Source organism: Urtica dioica, chromosome 7 (genome assembly GCF_054948205.1).
Source record: "Urtica dioica subsp. dioica isolate 48M chromosome 7, U.dioica_male_clone48M_v1_H2, whole genome shotgun sequence".
NCBI lineage: Eukaryota > Viridiplantae > Streptophyta > Magnoliopsida > Rosales > Urticaceae > Urtica > Urtica dioica.
Window position 1 is genome coordinate 45797305 of NC_142762.1, and position 18867 is coordinate 45816171.

An 18867-nucleotide genomic window follows, 5' to 3' on the forward strand; every position below is an offset into this window, starting at 1 on the left:
CAACATCGAATAACAAAAAAAAAGTTTTTATTTTCAAAAAATTATATTGATAAATAATTTAAATTGTAGAATATGTAATAAAGTACAAAATTAGAAAAAAAAAATATAACTTATGAGAAAAATAATTGTTGAACTTGGTAAAACTTATACTAGTTTGTTTGGTAAGAGGGAAAGAGGAGGCATTAAATTATGCAAAACAATCCTTTGTGATGTTGAAAGATTAGAAGAGATTCAATTTTGTGGGCCCTACCAAAATTCATCCCACTTAATTTGGGTGGATTTGGAAGGATGAAGATAAAAATATAGTAAATTACACATATAACTTTTATTCATATAATTTATTATGTACATTTAATGATAATAGTAAAATAAATATAATTATTTCTTTTATTTTTTAATCTATATTAAACAACAAATAAATGAATTATATCTCCCCAAGAGTTTAATTTGAGTGGTAAGATCTCTTGTATGTGAATCCGAGAGGGCAAAGATTCAGTACACAATATTAACGTTTAAATATTATATTTTATACTTTATGTTTAGATATTCAATGTTATTGATGATATAATTTATGATGTAAAATTGAATTATTTAAAAAAAAAGTTGGGATGGATTATAATCTTTTATCATATTGCATCAGTCAACTTTTTTATCAATATCATTTATTTCCTTTCTCTTGAACTTAATTCATCCACTTATTTTTCCCACCCACCTACTAAACAAAGTTGACCCTAATTCTTTATTACACTAATTCCACCAAATTTCTTTGCCAGATTAGTCAGATTTTGCCATTTCTCTCCTCTCCTCTCCTCTTTTACTGTTTTTCTCCTTCAGTTTAGCAATGAGAATTGAGACGTGGGTACACATGCGTAATTTCACTTCCCAATTTTCGTTTTTTTTTGCCCCCGAAAAAGTACTGTTTTTGTTATTGCGAGTCTCTTTGCAGACAATGCTCTCTCACATTTTAGACGAGAAAAGAGAAAACGAAACAAAGCTCTCTCTCTCTCTCTTCTCTCAACCGATACGAGGGAAGAAGAAGAGGGAGTGAAAAGAACAGAGCATTTTACTCATTGGTGGGCGAGTTGAGTCAGTGAAGATCCAAACAAAGCCCAAAAATCACACCACGTTTCTCTCGCTCCGAAATATTCTCAAAAGACCATATTCTTTTTCGTTCGCCTACAGTGACAGTGACAGTGAGGTTTTGGGTTTTAGTCTCTTCTCAAGCTCACTGGTAAGCGTATTATCACATTTCTCTCTCTCTCTGGTTTCCCTAGCTGTACAAATATTCCTCTCTTTCGTTGCTCTCTGGGATCAATGTTTGATTTTTTTCCGTTTGCATGAGGGGAATTTTCTGTACCGCAAAGGTTTTAGGGTATAGAAATGGTTTGATATTGACGATCATATTTCGTAGCTACGCATTTGCAAGTTCTTAACGAATCTCTTTTTATATGTGCTCAGATATGATAGCCACAATTTTTTTTTTTTTTTTGGGGTTTTGGTATATATATGGCAATGATAATCCTTTCTGGCTATGGTTTTCTTCATAGTATTTTGCGTTTGGTAAAACAAGCCTTAAGGTCTGAACTCTCGAGTATTTATGCATTTTCTCGCAGACTAATTAACATAAAAAGGAAGAAAAAAAAAAAGGGTTTGTCGTCTAAGGAAGAGATTGGGATGAGCAGTGGAAAGGGAGAGAAAGTCTCGAACGGAGACTATATGGATTTGGACGACTATCCATCGGAAGAAGAAGAAGACGAAGAGTTTCGGGAGCTCGGCGTTGGAGATCGCGACGACTTGGAAAAGTTTGCGAAAGAGGCGTCGATGATGTATTTCGGGGAGCGCGGTCTGGTCAGCCACCAGATCGACTCATACAACGATTTCGTGAAGAACGGGCTTCAGCGGGTCTTCGACTCGTTCCAGGAGCTCGTCGTTGAGCCCGGCCACGACCCGTCGAAGAAGACCGAGGGCGAGTTGCGCTACGCTTCCGTGAGATTCGGGAACGTCACTCTCGAGCCGCCGATTTTCTGGGCCGGCACCGATAAAGAGATAAAGCGCGAGTTCTTGCCCAGGAACGCCCGCCTCCAAAACATGACTTACGCGGCCGCGATGAAAGTGGACATCACTGTCGAGGTGACTACAGATTTTGTTTGATTTTGTTTTACGGGTTTCTCAGTATCCGGATTGGTTTGATTTTATTTTTGTTTTTGTTTTTTGTCAGTTGTACACTAAAAGCCTAAAGAGAAGCGACAAATTTAAGACTGGAGAAGAGCAATTCCTTGACAAAGAAATCATAAGCACGGATACAAAGAGTGTGCTGATTGGGAAGATGCCCGTGATGGTGAAATCCGACCTTTGTTGGACGAAAGGTACCAAGAAGCCCGACTGTGAGTTCGACCACGGGGGATACTTCATTGTCAAGGGCGCGGAGAAGGCAAGTTTGTATAAATTAGTGTAATTTATAGTGTTATCGATATCATACGAGACTTGGGAAGTTTATTGGACGTGCATTTTAGCGTAGAAATGTGCATTCTCTAATTTTTCGCTTCTCTCTTTTTTACAACAGGCATTCATTGCTCAAGAGCAGGTGTGTAGGAGAAGACTCTGGATCTCGAGTAATCAAAACTTCGCAGTGTCATTCATGTCTGAAGCCAAGAGGAATCGGCTAAAGATTACATTGGCGCCGAACGAGAGCGAAGATTCCAAGGGCGATAAAATACTCACGGTGTACTTCATGTCCATCGAGATTCCTCTGTGGATTCTGTTATTCGCCCTCGGAGTCTCGTCCGACAAGGAAGCCGTGGACCTGATCGATTACACCGTCGATGACGCCAGGGTCTCGAATATTCTCTTCGCCTCTATTCACGCCGCTGACAGTGAGTGTGAGTCCTTTCGAAGCTCCAAAGAAGCCCTCAAATACGTCGAGAAGAAGCTGAAGAATACCCTGTTTCCGCCCAAGGAAAGTGCTGAGGAGTGCCTCAGCACATTTGTGTTTCCGTATCTGAGAGGCACAAAGAAAAAGGCGCGCTTTCTGGGCTACATGGTGAAGTGCTTATTGCAAGCGTTTACGGGCCACAGAAAATGCAACAACAAAGATGACTTCAGAAACAAGAGACTGGATTTAGCCGGAGAGCTGCTCGAGAGGGAGCTCTGGGCCCACCTTTCGCATGCTCGGAAGAAAATGGCGAAGGTGTTGCAGAAAGACCTTTACGCAGATAAAGGGCTGCGTGGGATCGAGATCTATCTCGACGCTTCTATCGTGAGCAACGGTCTGTCGAGGGCGTTCTCGACCGGAGCGTGGTGTCACCCTTATAATAGGAACGAGAGGATTTCTGGGGTCGTGGGAAACGTTGGACGAGCAAATCCGTTGCAGACGATGGTTGACTTGAGAAAAACTCGCCAGCATGTCAATTACACGGGAAAGGTCGGAGACGCGAGATATCCGTGAGTAGCTTTCAAAACCATTACTTTATTCCAAAATCAGATTAGACTTTATCTAAGACTAGTTCTTCATCTCCTCGAAAATTATTGGAGTGGTGTTAGACAATCCTTTATATTCAAATAAGTGCATTTCAGGGTTCAAATAAGTGCTGTGAATTTTACATCTTACCACATTAGATAGTTTGTAAGACTGAATTTCTTTTGTCAGCTAAAATGGTACTTTTCTGGTTGCAGACACCCTTCCCATTGGGGCAAGCTTTGCTTTCTCTCGACCCCCGACGGTGAAAATTGTGGGCTCGTCAAGAACTTGGCAACCACGGGATTAGTTAGTATGAGCGTAAAGGACGTAGAGCCTCTCATTCCCAAGCTGTGCCGTAGCGGCATGGAGGAGCTAGTGGATGACACATCTACGCCGATCCACGGGAAGCACAAAGTTTTTCTAAATGGTGTTTGGGTCGGAGTTTGTGCCGATTCACTTGCATTCGTCACGGAACTCAGGAGGAAGCGTCGTCGAAAGGAGCTTCCACACCAGGTTTGCTTCTACGGTTTTTTGTTTTGTTTTTGTTTTTATTATTTTTTTAAATATATTTATTTAATAACTTCACTCATAATGGCTCCACGTTTTATAGATGGAGATCAAAAGAGACGACCATCACGGCGAAATACTGATATTCACAGATGCCGGAAGAATATTACGCCCCGTTTTAGTGGTCGATAATCTGTACAAGATCAAACAAATCAAGAGCGGGAAACAAAAGCATACGTTTCAGTCCCTCTTGGACAAGGGCATAATCGAGCTGATCGGGGCCGAAGAAGAGGAGGACTGTAAAATCGCCTGGGGAATCAAGTACCTCTTCTTGGAAACCAATGGAAGACCGGAAAACTACACTCATTGCGAGCTCAACCTCTCCTTCTTACTCGGCTTAAGCTGCGCAATAATCCCGTTTGCGAACCACGACCACGCTCGGAGAACCCTCTACCAAGGCCAAAAGCACTGTCAACAAGCCATGGGCTATGCTTCAACGAACCCAAACATCAGAGTGGACACGCTGACCCACCAACTCCACTATCCCCAGAAACCTCTGTTCCGAACTATGGCCTCTGACTGCCTTGGGAAGCCGGGGTTCATGGCCAGCGACGATGGTACAGTCCCAAGATTCGAGTGTTTCAACGGCCAGAACGCCATCGTGGCCGTGAACGTCCACTTGGGTTTCAACCAAGAAGACTCCATCGTGATGAACCGGGCTTCATTGGAGCGAGGGATGTTTAGGACGGAGCACATCAGGAGCCACAAGGCCGAGGTGGACAACCCAGAGTCAGGGGATCTTAAGAAGCGAGGTAAGCCTGAAGAGTGCATCAACTTTGCAAAGACTCCGAGCAAGATAGGTCGCGTCGACAACCTCGACGATGACGGGCTTCCGTTTGTCGGGGCAAGCTTGCAGAGCGGCGATATCGTGATCGGGAAATGCACGGAATCGGGGGTTGATCACAGCATCAAGCTGAAACACACTGAAAGAGGAATGGTGCAAAAAGTTGTACTTTCCTCCAACGACGAGGGTAAAAATTACGCCGTCGTATCGTTGAGACAGGTATATCTACGACCCGGAGTATATCAGAAACACCAACAGTATTTTTATTGATAAAATCATTTCGTTCAATATTCGAGAGGTGAACATATCATTAATGAAGAAATTAAATGTCATGTATCCCTGTTGACGAACACACATAAACATCAACTAAATAAATCTTTGACGCAGGTTCGTTCTCCGATCCTCGGTGACAAATTCTCCAGTATGCACGGGCAAAAGGGTGTTCTGGGATACCTTGAATCCCAAGAGAACTTCCCTTTCACCGTTCAAGGAATCGTTCCGGACATTGTCATAAATCCGCACGCTTTCCCGTCTCGACAAACCACGGGCCAACTCCTCGAAGCAGTTCTTGGAAAAGGCATTGCTTTGGCTAAAGGGACTCCTTTGAGACACGCCACACCGTTTTCCACTCCCTCTGTCGAAGCCATCAGCGAACAGCTTCACAGGTAAACCATATAAACATAAACACACCTCAACGGGGTTACGGGGGAGAGATAATGAATGTGACTGTTATGATACGATACACAGGGCGGGATTCTCGAGATGCGGAAAAGAGAGGGTGTATAACGGGGTCACGGGGGAGATGGTGCGGAGCCTGATTTTCACGGGGCCGAACTTCTACCAGAGGCTGATCCACATGTCGGAGGACAAGGTGAAGTTCAGGAACACGGGGCCGGTGCACCCGCTGACGAGGCAGCCGGTGTCGGACCGGAAGCGGTTCGGCGGAGTCAAGTTCGGGGAGATGGAGAGGGACTGCCTGCTGGCCCACGGGGCGTCGGCCAACCTCCACGAGCGCCTCTTCACGCTCAGCGACTCGTCTCAGATGAGCGTTTGCCGCGTCTGCGACAGCGTGGCCACCGTCGTCCAGCGGCCCGTCGCCGGGGGCCACAAGATCAGGGGGCCCTACTGCCGCCTCTGCGACTCCGCCGACAACATCGCCAAGCTCAGCGTCCCTTACGGCGCCAAGCTTCTCTACCAAGAGCTCTTCACCATGGGCATCGTCTTGAAGTTCAATACCCGCCTTTGCTAATTGATCACTCTCTCTCTCTCTTCAAAACAATCACTTGTTTGTTAGCTCGCTCTTGCTTTCTTGTAAGAGATCAAACCCTATGATTATATTTTATTCCTCTTTGTGCTCCGACCAATCTGCATAGATGGTTTTGACACCTTGGAATTGACAATCAAGCATTGGTAAGCTTTTCTTTGAGAATAAATTGATTAATCATAGGTCTTACATGCAAAAAAAATAAACAAATTATGCCCCTTCTTATTGAACTTCACAAAAAGCTTCGGCAGAGTGATAAAACAAATTGAAAGACCCATGAAAACATGGCAAGAAAACAACCCTGCTCTTATAAATTTTCTGGCCATCACAGATTAAAAAATAAATGCTGACTAGCTTTCTGCATCAATAAAATACAATCGTTCTAAAAACACATAGGTATGAAGGAATACTGTTAAATAAACGGTTTGAAGAAGAGTAAATCTTCCGGAAATTGTGCTTTCAGTCGGACATGTACGGCTCTCGAAATTCCGTCGGAAGTTCTAGTTCGTCTGCCTCCGGAAGCAGTGAGAAATAACAATCCACCATATCTTTGGACACGTCTTCTAAACATGGGGGGTTCCACTGCAGATTTTGCATTAAAAGATACGTATGCACATCAGTACCATAATCTGTTCTTTTTTCAGGTACAAAAATAATGTCCTACTAAATTACAAGAAAATATGTTATTTATACCTTTGGAGCAAAGTCCTTATCTACCAATCTTGCACGAACGCCCTGGTGACAAAGATGCCGGATGAGTTTAAAAAAAAAAAAAAAAGAGACTCAATAACAATTATTTATTTATTTATTTAATTTTTTTTTTTACAGATGAATATCACGAATGGCATACCTCGCAGAAGTCATCGGAGACCTGTTTGGAAATTGAGGTGAGGGATTGCCTGAACTCACGAGCCAAGCACTGGTCAAGGCTTTCGAATCTACCTTCGCGTATCTACATGATATAACATAACTGTGATTAAGCGTTTTAATGCAAGACTGATGCGGGTTTTTTTTTTTAACTCACAGATTGCAGAGTAACTTTCAAGCTTAGAGGAGAAGCGTCTCTTAGTTTCCTTAGCACCGCTTTGCACCATTGACCATGTGATTCTTCTGATGCCTCCTTTTCCTGACCAATCAATTACTTGGATTAGATTTGAAATCATCCATGAAAATCATATATGCTCTATAACATGCTCGTTATAGACGAATATTGAAAATAATAAGACTGTCTTATTTTTCTTCTTAAGCACGAGGATTGGATCGTTTATGTCATAACCCATGAAGAGAAATATATACAACCGATGCTTTTACATGAAAACCAATTAAGGGAAATATAAAGAGTTCAAGCTTTACCAAAGCATCAATAATTTCTTCGACCGTGTCACGGCTGAAACATTTATCTATGACTTCCATCCTTAGTCCACATGAAAAAAGGAGAACAAATTAGGTATACAAACTTTCTTGAATCACCTTTGAATGTATAACACCATTCAATCATTGACTTCTAACATGTATAGCACCATTTAATTCAGCTTTTTTTCCCCTTTTCTTTTTTCTGATCACAAAACTTACTTGAAGAGAACACTCTTCGATTCTGGATACACAACATCACCGTATTGCGCGAGAGATGTTTCTATCACGGTGGGATCGTCTGTCATCAAACTACTAAGGCGCTCTTCAATCCACGTTAGCTTCTGAAAGAGTGAATCACCACTTTTATCTTGGGAAAAAAAAGACACCGGAAAGCAGATGAGCCGCATGAAAATAAACAAAGATCGGTCTCTAAAACAAACCTCTTTCAACGTATAGTGTGTAGCAAGGCGCGTAGCAATCATTTCCACTCCATTAAGCTTGTCTCCCGAGAGAGCTAAATATTCTCCTACATTCAAATAATAAACAAATAAGATGAAACACGTTGAAGATAGAAGTTTCTCAATTCAAAATGTCTATGATCACAAACACATACAGATATATCAATATGCCGAGAGATTGAAAAGAGACAGATCATTGGTAAAGGAGTAATATTTCACCTAAGTAGCCAGGTAAACGGGAAAGATAAAATGAAGCCCCCGCATCAGGATGAAAACCGATTTGAGCTTCAGGGTGTGAAAAAAGCTGCATAGATTTTTTTGAGAAACAACAGTTTAATTTACAGATAATCCTTGTCATAAAAGGCAACAGCTTTACGCTCTGAACCAAACAAGCAAGGGGAAAAAATCATGCATCACTGTGCGTGGATTCTCTTAAGGGTTCATGGTTATGATGACAGAAATTATAAGGATTCGTGGAAATCACATACAGTTTTATCAGTAACCAAGCGGAACATTCCGGAAAGTGAAATTCCAGCCCCAGCTCCCATGGTGACACCGTCCAAAATAGCTACCTGTTAGGTTTTGGGATATGACTCAAATTTCATATTTGGCATTCTTGACTTTCATATTTGATATTCTTGACTAGTACGAAAATATATCTCATATATTATCTATTTTTCTTTAGATCTAAATAGAGCCCCATTTACCAGAATAGAAACATCTAGTTTTCAAATCAAATGATTAATGTTATAACTGGTTCTCTTCGCTTACATTGACATGGTTTACAAAAAAATAAAAATAAATAACATCTCGAAAAAGGATAAAACTCACATGGGGCTTCAGACAAGTCCCCTGATGATACACGAATTTGTATAACGTCTCGAAATACTTTTTACATTCCTCGATCTCACCTGAAAAAGATTACAAATTCCAACGAACATCAAATATAGCGCTGAAACGCTAATTTTCATTTATAATGAAGACATTTTAAAGCGCCAACCTTTATAAATTAGATTACGCAGAGAAACTGCATCAGAACCAGAACAAAAAGCTCTGCCACTACCCTTTGAAAGAAAAGAAAAACATCAATGCACGAACTCAGACACATAATTAAAATTGAATTAGAAAGCTAATAAGTTTTAAGAGAACAAGAACTATACCTTCATTAAGAAAAAATCAATATCTGCGTTCTCTTCCCATGATTCGTATAATCGCTTCAGTTTACCAACCTAGTCAAACAAATAAAAACCAAAATCTTCAATTTAGTTGGCATATCATAGTAATGTTGATATAGCTCAGACCTTCGGACTAAAATGACCGAATATAATCAGATACGAACCATTTCAGCATTGAGAGAGTTCATAGAAGATGGTCTATTGAGTACCGCCATTCTTGATCTAGCTTTTCCTTCGACCAAAATCTGAATTTTCAATAGAACGCCAGCGAGAAAACAAAAAACAGTCAACCAGAGAAATACACACACACACATATTCATATATATATATATATATATAGAGAGAGAGAGAGAGAGAGAGACCGGCTTTTGAAAATAGTCATCTTCGTAGGCGCTTTGTAGGAAAGCGAAAGTTCTATGACGCGAAAGAGAAGCTAGATTTTGAGACAGCAACTTTCTCACTGACACCAAGGCGTTCACTCTCTGCATCTCTTGCTCTCTCTTTCCCTCGCGAGGCAAAGCAAAAACCTTGAAAAACCTTGACAATGGCGGATAGTTTCTCTTTCCTCTGTTTTTTGGATCTCTCCCAGTGGACTAAACTGGCTGAGCTTTTCTTGAGCCTAGTTAAGGATTTTGTAAATTGGGCTTCAATCGGTCAAAAGCCCAATTCCACGACCTAAGACCCAAATAAGATGGTATTATTGGAATCAAAGTGAAATAGTCCGTACTACATATCATTTCTTTAAGAAACATTTGAAGCAAAATGTTCAATTGTTTTCACCGTAATCGTTTCTCACTCTATCTTATTCTTATGTGGCATATACTTGTATCGTTTTACTTATTAAAAAAATAAAATTCAAGGATACATAAGAAGGAAGACTATTATTTTATGCATCAAATTACTGATTACGAATACTAATAACCTCACTTCATTTATTAACATGCAAATGCCCGTTTAAATTTTATAATAACAATTACCAACTAATAGTTTATTTCAAGGTTCGAAATGTCGATTTTGATACCGTTTCGAGTCTCCTGATTTACGAAAATTCGACACGCCGATGGAAAATCGAACGGAAAAAATGTGAAAAAGGACAAATGAAATGCCGTTTTCGATGGAAAACCGAACGAAAATAATGTTGCAAAATAAAACACATATATATTTGTAAATATAATCCAAATTTAAAACACTTGACATCGTACATATGAAACATAGACGTTTCATAAAACATAGATGTTTCATACTTAATTCACACCACAAAATATATCAAAGAAGAGAATAATAAGTGTTAAGGTCACATCACAACATTGCAAACTATCATCAAATAAAGATGTTCCAACCATAATAATAACAATCGGCTATAAATGCCTAACTTACATCACATAAGTGTTCTTTTGTTTTCTTTTCTTTTCTTTAAAGAAACTACGGATTTGTAGATACGAGCTTGAGAGGAATGTCACGACTCGGTGTTACAGTTATGATCCCTATAAATGCCTAACTTACATCACATTTCAAAGATTTACAATTGAATTAATCTAGATGTCTGAGACTAACCTGTATAATATTTGGGAAATGTATCTAGGTAAATATTTGGGATAATGTATGGTTATTTCAAAAAAAATAAAATATAAAATTTTTATGAGATTTGATTTATCTTTATATTTGAGAGTTTACAAAATTATTTAAATTCATATAAAATAAATAAGAAATAAAAAAATATATGATTTATATAGAAAAGTATTAAATTATTAAAATAATCGATAGAAAATAATATATTTTTTTGATGTTAAAAATAAAATTTTCGGTTGGAGATGAAACAATGTTTGATTTGACATAAACTGTATAATAGAGTTTTGAATTGGAGATGTCCTTAGAGTTTAGAAAAATTCGAAATAATTCTTTATGACAAAATTTAAAAAGTTTATCATTTCATTAGAGCTAAACAAAGCGGTAACTATTATACGTAGGCCACGACCAATGTCAAGGCCAAGGGTCAAAGCCACGACCAAAGTCGAAGCCAAAGACAGAACTAGTGTCATGGTGTTATTGATCATTTTACTGTGTTTTTCTGTTCGATTTTCTCCGACTAATTTTTAGTTTATTTTAGAATTCGTCAAAACCATAACCCTCGCGTTATGGCTGAGTTTGCCCAAAATACAAAAAATAATATTATGGTGAATGAATGGTCAAACAAACAGCAATATTACAAAGTGTATATTTCTATGGAACTTAAACTTGAATACTAACGGAGCCTATATATGTGCTCCCGTATAAACTGCCAAATTCAATTACCCGTACCCTTTAAAAATCTTAACGGTTACTACCCGACCCGTTCAGATCAGGTAGCAGGTCGATGGGCGGGTAAAGGACCAAATTGCCATCCCTATAACACAAGCCATTGATTTGTAGAATATGGAGGGCCAAACCAAGTAGAGTATATATCTGTGTTCCCGTATAAAGTACAAAAAATTATGTATAGCCATTGATTCGTAAAATATCCATCTCCCGTAAAAGTAAAAGTAAATGGAATCAAAGAAATTCCATCATGGCTTTAGCTGGGGCGCGTGTTTTCAACATCATCTCGTCGAATTCGTCTTCAGGGTTCGACAAAGCCACAATGGCACCTCCGGCCCCGATCGAAGCGTGGCCGTCAAGAACGACGATCGTACGGATGACAATGTTCAGATCGAACGTCTGGTTATATGAGAAGAATCCGATGGAGCCCGAGTAAACTCCCCTTGAGCTGCTCTCCAGGGAATCGAGAATCTCCATCGACCTCAGTTTCGGAGCACCCGTCATTGAACCGCCTGGAAATGCTGCTCTGACGCAATCAACGGCGCTCACGTTATCGAGTTTTTGGCCGCGGATCGTGCTGACCATGGTGTGGACCGTCGCATACGATTCCACCTCCATGAGCCGAGGCACGTGTACAGACCCGGGTTCGCACACGCGCCCGAGGTCGTTTCTCAGAAGGTCAACAATCATCAGATTTTCGGCTTGGTCTTTTTCACTGTTAAGAGAGGCACGGAATGAGAAAAATATTTTATCCTTTTTAATTCAACCGATCAACACATTAGATTCTTGCTTACGCGAGAAAAAAAGGGGAAATTTTGTCACCTGTATTGTAACCGTTGTTTGAGTTGTTCATCTTCCGGTTGTGTCGTTCCCCGAGCTATAGTCCCTTTAATCGGTTTTGCTTCCAATACCCCGTTCCCATCCAGTCTTAGGAATCTCTCCGGAGAAGAGCAACAAATGGAAAGGTTTTCTCTTGAGAAATTAAGCCACGCTGCATATGGCGCCGGGTTTTTCTCCCTCAAGTGAAGGTAAAGTCCTAACGAGTCTGACTGGCCAATTCTCTTCCTAAGCTGAGTTGTCAGACACAGTTCATAGCTCTCCCCATTTCTGATGTACTCCAGGCATTTCTTTATGTCCTTTACATAGTCCTGCCTGGTTTTATCACAGCGAAGATACGGCTCACACTGAGACGAACTTTGATCTGGTGAACTTTGCCTCTGTTTGGGCTTCTGAGTAGAGGCCTCTAGCTTTAGAAATTTACCCTCTGTGTCCTCCAACCATGATGGGTTTGTGCCTCGTTCATGAACACACATTATGTAGACATCCCCGTTGAAATGATCTATGGCTATCAGGTTATCGGCAAAGAAAAAACAGGCATCCGGAGTTTCAGATTTGTGTAGATTTTGGACCGCCCCACATTCAGCTTTAAGGTTATACCTACATCCCAATGGAACCACTGTATATTAGATTCTTAGTACCCTTGATAAGAAAGAGACAGAGGACAAAACGCGACTATGTTATCGTTAAGACCTATAAGGAAGAATCTTATAAGTTTACTAGGTTATAAAAAAAAAATCACCCTCTCCCGAAGAATTTACCCTGGAATACTTTTTGTTGATAAGACATAGCAAAAAAAAAAAAAAAAGGGTCCACTAGCAACTACTAAAAGCCTTCACAAACTTACCCAATGTAACCAATAAAGCCACCATGAAATTCAAAGGGCAGACCTTCATAATCCTTTACATCATAACGAAACATCAATAGCTCCTGGAACAAGCAAGTTGCACAACATATTAATCAGATAGGATCCTAGAAATAGGAATAATTCAACTAGACGGATTTCTAGTATTGGAAGAAAAACTCGGGTAAGAGACTACAACAACATCGAAGTTAAAATCTGCATAATCTACCTTTTTCAAAAAGTCAAAGAAACCTTCTTCCAAAAATGTTTCTATGGTAAATCCTTGAGCATCTTCAACAGTTAAATAACCTCCGCAGTTCAAAGTAACAGCACTGAAAGAACAAATGTACATTACACCGAGAACAAATAGATCAAGAAGGAATGGCTGAAGCGATCAAGATAGCAGTTCAACCTTTCATCGGCTAGTCTGTATGACAGATGCTTCCAAAGAGGCCCACTTTTTCCACCCATGAACGAAAAGCGTGCTCTTCCCTGAAAAATTAAGATACCGGGTTATTAGATTTTGTACCTTACCTCCATATTAAGAAATTTCTAAAACATAAGTATGACTTTTGTAATATATAAAGTTAAAAAAAGCGTTTATTTCTTCATTACAATTTTTATTTTTTTTGCTAAGAGTATTCATAATAATTACTTTCCCAAGCAGAAATCAAACTCTAGATTTCAACTTCAAAACTAAAACAATCAAAATCATCTGAAGATCTTCAAATTACGACACTACGAAGGAAATCGATAACATTTCATCAGCAACTTCAAAACTAAAACGATCAAAACCATCTCAAGATCTTCAAATTACGACACTAAGTATGAAATTGATAACAGTTCATTAGTAAGAGAAGCCTTTGATAATCAAGAACCTTTTCTGTTGAGGAACTGTCCAGCCAAAAGGTGTTTTCAGCGTTATGATGTCCAAACATCTCAAGAAATATGTTTCTCGCTCCACCAACTTTGTCGTGAAGTCGTTCAAATTTTTTCCATTTTAACTTCACATTTTTCACGCCAACGTTTGAATTGTTTGGATGTGAAAGATTCACCGCACTGAACATTCCGAAACAGCTGTTGTTATGCACATCATCAAGTGTTTGGCCACTTATCGAGGCTTCCTTACGCATACTTTCCTCGGCATAATTTATTAGTTGATTAGTTCTGGATACTTCTCTTAGTAGTCCATCAGCATTTGGCATCTGTGGGCACGCTAAACAAAAATTACTGCTCAGAAAAAATTTCATATACAGTGCCTTCAAAATATAATTAAAGATGACAGTATCTATAGCGATATGATTTCCAACAAGGTAATTGTCATGTATATTTGGATGATGTATGTTTTTTATATGTCACTATAGAGCTTCTTTATCCGACATAAGGTAAAAAAACAACAAAGAAGAAGGTATCTTTTCAGAGATAGTTTACCATCATACTTTACACCCCTTTGTTCGGAAGATAATGCCCTCGATCTACGCCAATAGTTCTCTGTAATTTCTCTAAAATTCTTAAATATTTGCCGTCCATATCGGGTTGCAACACTTTCCGGATGAAACTGAGTGTCAAATATAATCAGCAGACTATTAAGAAAAGAGATTAATAATAGCAAACAAAAGTTCCGTGAACAGTACAGACCTGCACACCGTAATGAGGCCTCGTATAATGCCTGATACCCATCAGAACCTTCAATCTTTTCAGTCCACTAGAATGTCCATTAGACAAAGGATCAACTGTTTGTGTCCCAAGAAAAGAAAGTGCATCAGAGGAAGTCGTCCAGGCTATGGGAATAAGTTCATTTGGTAGTGACTCATCGTCAATGATTAGAGAATGATATCGAACCACCTGTAGTCAACAATGAAGTTATTAGCACACCCTGTCCCAGCAAATTCTTTTGAAATTTGGGACATGGCACTATAATCCTTAAACTCTAGGATAACTTCCGTTTATTTAGATTACCGAGATAGATATTGCTGATATATATATATATATATATATATATATATATATATATATGGGTCTTTTAGCTATATAGCTATTTGACTTATAGCATTTTGTATAATAACCAACCTTTTGTAAATTTTCTGTAAATAGCCACCTCAACTTATTTACGGCACTCAAAGACAAAAAAAAAACCCAAAATAGGTGGGAATGTTTTTGGGTATTTTTATCTTTTTTAGTACCGTAAATAAGTTGAGGGGGTTATTTACAAAAGGTTGGCTATCTAGCAATTCTCAGACTTTCGGTGGCTTATTTGAATATAAATTTGAATATAAATTTTATAATTCCACTGCAACTAATAACACAAATCTAGATAACTTTGAATATAAATTTTATAATTCCACTGCAACAATGAGCTAACTTTGAAAATAAATTTGAACTACAAGAAAATGCATATTGTCATCTAAGCAACTAATGAAAATCAAATCGGGTAAACTAGCAACGTAGCCGTTTTGAAACATGGTTTTTGGAATCTAGCCAACGTTTGGTAAATTTTACAATTTAGCCATTTACTGAAATTTACGGATATAAAATACCTAATTTACCATTTTTCTTATACTTACTTGATCAAAACACTAGCCCACGTTTGACCGGTTTGAATTGTATACAGCCAATTAATTTCATATTTTTCGCAATTTAATTGGATATTTAGCTAATTTAATAGGAGATTCGATGATGTAATTAAAAGAGAAAATTTAATGCAATAAATGCACAAAAAATTTACTATAATTAACAGAAGTTAACAAATCAGCAGAGATTAACAAAAATTTACAAACATTTACACTGTATTTGCTTACACGGCTATAATTTCAGCAATTTAATTTTAATTTTTTTAATTCATAATATGAGATTCGGTAATGTAATTAAAAGGGAAAGGAAATATTTATTTGATTGAATAAGTCAAACAAGATAATGAATACACGTAATTATGATAAAATCCCGTTCAAAATTAGAAAATAAATTTGGAAAACAAAAATAACGTATTAAATGCGTATTAAAGGAAAGGAAAGAAATCGGCTCTACCTGCACATATGTAAATTTATCATAATTAACAGAAATTAACAAAGTAACAGAGATTAACAAAAATTTACGAACATTTACACTGTATTTGCTTACACGGCTATAATGTTCATTAAAGAAAAAAACGCTCAATAACCAACTTTGCCAAGTATAGAATTTTTTTTAAAATTCGAAATATAAACCGAATATAACAAATTCGGCTACAAAACCAAGTTTCAAAACGTGGGCTAGTATATTTGAAACCAAACCAAGGCTAATATAATAAATACCATCTTACATAAATATGACACGTCATCAAATTTGGCTAGATTCGAAAATTAAACGAAACGTTGGCTAGATTACAATTGCAACGTTTGATGTGGCTTAGATCGACAAATTTTTCATATAATATCCATGTTGAGAACAGGATAAAACTGGGAAGAGCAACAAAATACCAGTGGAAAGCTTAATAGCTGAGATACCAAACTTATTAGAGTATCATCTAAAAAAAAAAAAAAAATCCAGGAATACTGACCTTAAATCCAGACTTCGAACCGGAGGGGATTTCGTTAAATAGTTCGCACCCATTATGCTCAATTTCACTGAATGGACAAAATAAATCAAATCAATACTAAAAGGGAAAAATGAAATAATTAGCACATCTGCCACAAGCACTCTCCGGGTACTTACAACTCAACATGAAAAACCTTCAGATTACCAATGTTGTATAGAATTCCATGTCGAGTTATCGATAATGATGTCGAAGAGTGTCAGAATGCCCAACATTTACCTTAAGCGGCCATGGATCGGTTCAGTTGCATGCATGACTTTAGCGCCATGTACATAACCCAGTGCCTGGTAATTCAGATGTAAATCTTATAATAATAACTGGCAAATAAAAAATGGAAATACGAGATGAAATGACCTACCTGATGTCCAAGGCAAACACCCAAAATTGGGATATCCCGGCATTCACGTAATAGTCGTAGACATATTCCTGGTAGAGGGGGAAAAAACAAACATTGCCCCTATCATTAGAAAATAATAATAGTAAGAATTACACTGCTAACACACAGCCAGGATAAAAGCAGTGTTTCCTGGTTAGTCTTGTTTCAAACAAGAACGTAAGGAAAGACATAACAAAAAAAATAAATACACCATATGTAAGAGGGGATACATATAGGGCATACTAAACTTGTTAACCAAAGCGAACACCTTCAACTATGATTGTTGTAGCAACTCATTTCTACTCTCACCGAGACATATAACATGAAAAACTAAGGAAAAGCTTAGCTCACACTTTACCTATATCTGCAGGGCATGCTGGGGAGCCGGGTCCAGGGGATATGACTATATTATCAAATATTTTATCTTCATAAAAATACTGGCGGATCTCTTCCCAAGTCAGCTCATCATTACGAACCACGATTGGGGGTACTGAGATAATGACAAAACAATCAAAAGGACATCATTAAAAAAAAAAGTCTTGAAGACAACTCGCACGCACAAATGGAATCAGGCTAGTGAGGGATAGAATATAGAGCTCACCGCCATTAATTACAGACAACTCCTGGTAAACGTTGTAAGTGTAACTATCATAGTTGTCGATCAAGAGCGTTCTAACGAAATCCAGGTCGCAGCCATGTTTCTTTACCGTGTTTGTTCCATGTAAGTGTCCAGGAAGCAAGTACTTGCTTGAGATAACCGCCTTCTTCGCCCCATGGTTCGACACCTGAGAACTTTCTCTCTTGGTCTCCACTCCCGTGAGAGGTTTTGGCGCTACTTGATTGACTTCCAAAGACTGCAAAACATCTCTGTAGGAGTATCGAAGATCGAACGACGGCGCGCATAAAGAGAAGTTCATGTCTCCACACTCAGAGAAACAGAGTAAATGCCAAAATGGATATCTGTGCACAAATCACTTGCCTGCGACACACCAGAAAAGACAGTCAGAGGCTCTTCCATGTTTGCCCTCATAAAACATCCAGACAGATTAAAAAATCGCATAAAACGCCCTTCATTTCAGTCAGAATATGCATTCATCTTTGTAATTGAGTTCAAATTTCAGCAGTAGCTGAGGTTTTGTTTGTATTCTCTGTTGGTGAATCGACCAGGAGGCTAAAAGAAATTAGGTCGTCTCGGATCTTTTAAGTAAATGACCTAATAAAAGCACCTTTTAATCGGTAAAACTCACTGAGAAATCGGCGAACGAAAGTGGCGACGGCGAGAATCGATGGCGACGACGAGAATGGACGGCGATGGCGAGAGAGGCTTAGTGAACGGCGAGGGAGAGCAGCGACGACGAGGGCGAGCGAAGGAGAGCAGCGGCGGCGAACGGCGGCGACGAGTGGACGGCGAGGAAAGAAGATGCAAATGACCTAATTTAATCGGTGACCCTTTTTACTAAGAAAAACAAATACGACACGGTATCTAAATTTGCACCACTAATAAATCTTTCCCGCTTGATCACCTAACCTCTTTTTTTTTTCTTTTTTTTTTTTTTTGTATTTGTTCCTTACTAACTTTTACTTTTTACTTACAAACAAGAATGAAGCTAATGAGTAATGACGCTAAGCGGAGATTGATTTTTAGGAAAATACCATTCATATTTTATACATTGTAATCAAAATGCTCTCTTTATAAAAATATATATTTATACGTATATACATTCTCAAAGCTCAATTTTTTTTCTTTTTTTCTTTTACAACTTTTCATTAGATAACGGGTAAAATCTCAATTATCTTCAAGAATATCAAATCCGTCACCATAACATACGTCGTTAAATTAATATACAATAATATCTACTTTTATCTTGCTCATTTTGAAATTTTGA

The 18867-nt window shown here is 38.5% G+C and overlaps 3 protein-coding genes across 3 annotated transcripts; 1 reads left to right on the top strand and 2 right to left on the bottom strand.

Moving 5' to 3' along the window:
• The first annotated feature begins 897 nt into the window (after nt 1–897).
• On the top strand, nt 898–6241 carry LOC149392146 (DNA-directed RNA polymerases IV and V subunit 2-like). The gene is made up of 8 exons (XM_089621088.1): nt 898–1231; nt 1614–2130; nt 2219–2431; nt 2564–3441; nt 3673–3970; nt 4068–5027; nt 5196–5473; nt 5556–6241. The coding sequence occupies exons 2-8, from the start codon at nt 1675–1677 to the stop codon at nt 6055–6057; spliced, it is 3585 nt and encodes a 1194-aa protein (XP_089477214.1). The 5' UTR covers nt 898–1231; nt 1614–1674; the 3' UTR covers nt 6058–6241.
• A 40-nt stretch (nt 6242–6281) lies between these two features.
• On the bottom strand, nt 6282–9650 carry LOC149392147 (ATP-dependent caseinolytic (Clp) protease/crotonase family protein). The gene is made up of 14 exons (XM_089621089.1): nt 9421–9650; nt 9223–9303; nt 9044–9112; nt 8884–8947; nt 8715–8794; nt 8372–8455; nt 8103–8187; nt 7866–7951; nt 7645–7766; nt 7426–7486; nt 7097–7198; nt 6923–7024; nt 6766–6807; nt 6282–6654 (listed from the first exon to the last, which is right to left on the bottom strand). The coding sequence occupies exons 1-14, from the start codon at nt 9544–9546 to the stop codon at nt 6532–6534; spliced, it is 1227 nt and encodes a 408-aa protein (XP_089477215.1). The 5' UTR covers nt 9547–9650; the 3' UTR covers nt 6282–6531.
• Nucleotides 9651–11210: 1560 nt separating this feature from the next.
• EMB1997 (para-aminobenzoate (PABA) synthase family protein) lies at nt 11211–18509 on the bottom strand. Its single transcript, XM_089620292.1, has 14 exons — nt 18229–18509; nt 17583–17960; nt 17340–17471; nt 16964–17031; nt 16825–16889; nt 16570–16636; nt 14673–14879; nt 14466–14592; nt 13913–14250; nt 13447–13526; nt 13264–13366; nt 13038–13120; nt 12176–12790; nt 11211–12068 (listed from the first exon to the last, which is right to left on the bottom strand). Exons 2-14 carry the CDS (start codon nt 17896–17898, stop codon nt 11588–11590), a joined length of 2682 nt encoding a protein of 893 aa, XP_089476418.1. The 5' UTR covers nt 17899–17960; nt 18229–18509; the 3' UTR covers nt 11211–11587.
• Between the last annotated feature and the right edge of the window lie 358 nt (nt 18510–18867).

What these genes read in the sequence shown, in the direction of transcription:
- LOC149392146 (XM_089621088.1), top strand. Translation starts at nt 1,675, where the DNA reads ATGAGCAGTGGAAAGGGAGAGAAAGTCTCGAACGGAGACTATATGGAT. An exon ending in GAAAGGAGCTTCCACACCAG is followed by an intron (nt 3,971 to 4,067) that starts GTTTGCTTCTAC and finishes CACGTTTTATAG; the next exon opens with ATGGAGATCAAAAGAGACGA. An exon ending in CCGTCGTATCGTTGAGACAG is followed by an intron (nt 5,028 to 5,195) that starts GTATATCTACGA and finishes TCTTTGACGCAG; the next exon opens with GTTCGTTCTCCGATCCTCGG.
- LOC149392147 (XM_089621089.1), bottom strand. Translation starts at nt 9,546, where the DNA reads ATGCAGAGAGTGAACGCCTTGGTGTCAGTGAGAAAGTTGCTGTCTCAA. An exon ending in GCGTAATCTAATTTATAAAG is followed by an intron (nt 8,795 to 8,883) that starts GTTGGCGCTTTA and finishes AATCTTTTTCAG; the next exon opens with GTGAGATCGAGGAATGTAAA. An exon ending in TCTCCGATGACTTCTGCGAG is followed by an intron (nt 6,808 to 6,922) that starts GTATGCCATTCG and finishes CTTTGTCACCAG; the next exon opens with GGCGTTCGTGCAAGATTGGT.
- EMB1997 (XM_089620292.1), bottom strand. Translation starts at nt 17,898, where the DNA reads ATGAACTTCTCTTTATGCGCGCCGTCGTTCGATCTTCGATACTCCTAC. An exon ending in AAGGGGTGTAAAGTATGATG is followed by an intron (nt 14,251 to 14,465) that starts GTAAACTATCTC and finishes ATTTTTGTTTAG; the next exon opens with CGTGCCCACAGATGCCAAAT. An exon ending in TCTTTGACTTTTTGAAAAAG is followed by an intron (nt 13,121 to 13,263) that starts GTAGATTATGCA and finishes TGCTTGTTCCAG; the next exon opens with GAGCTATTGATGTTTCGTTA.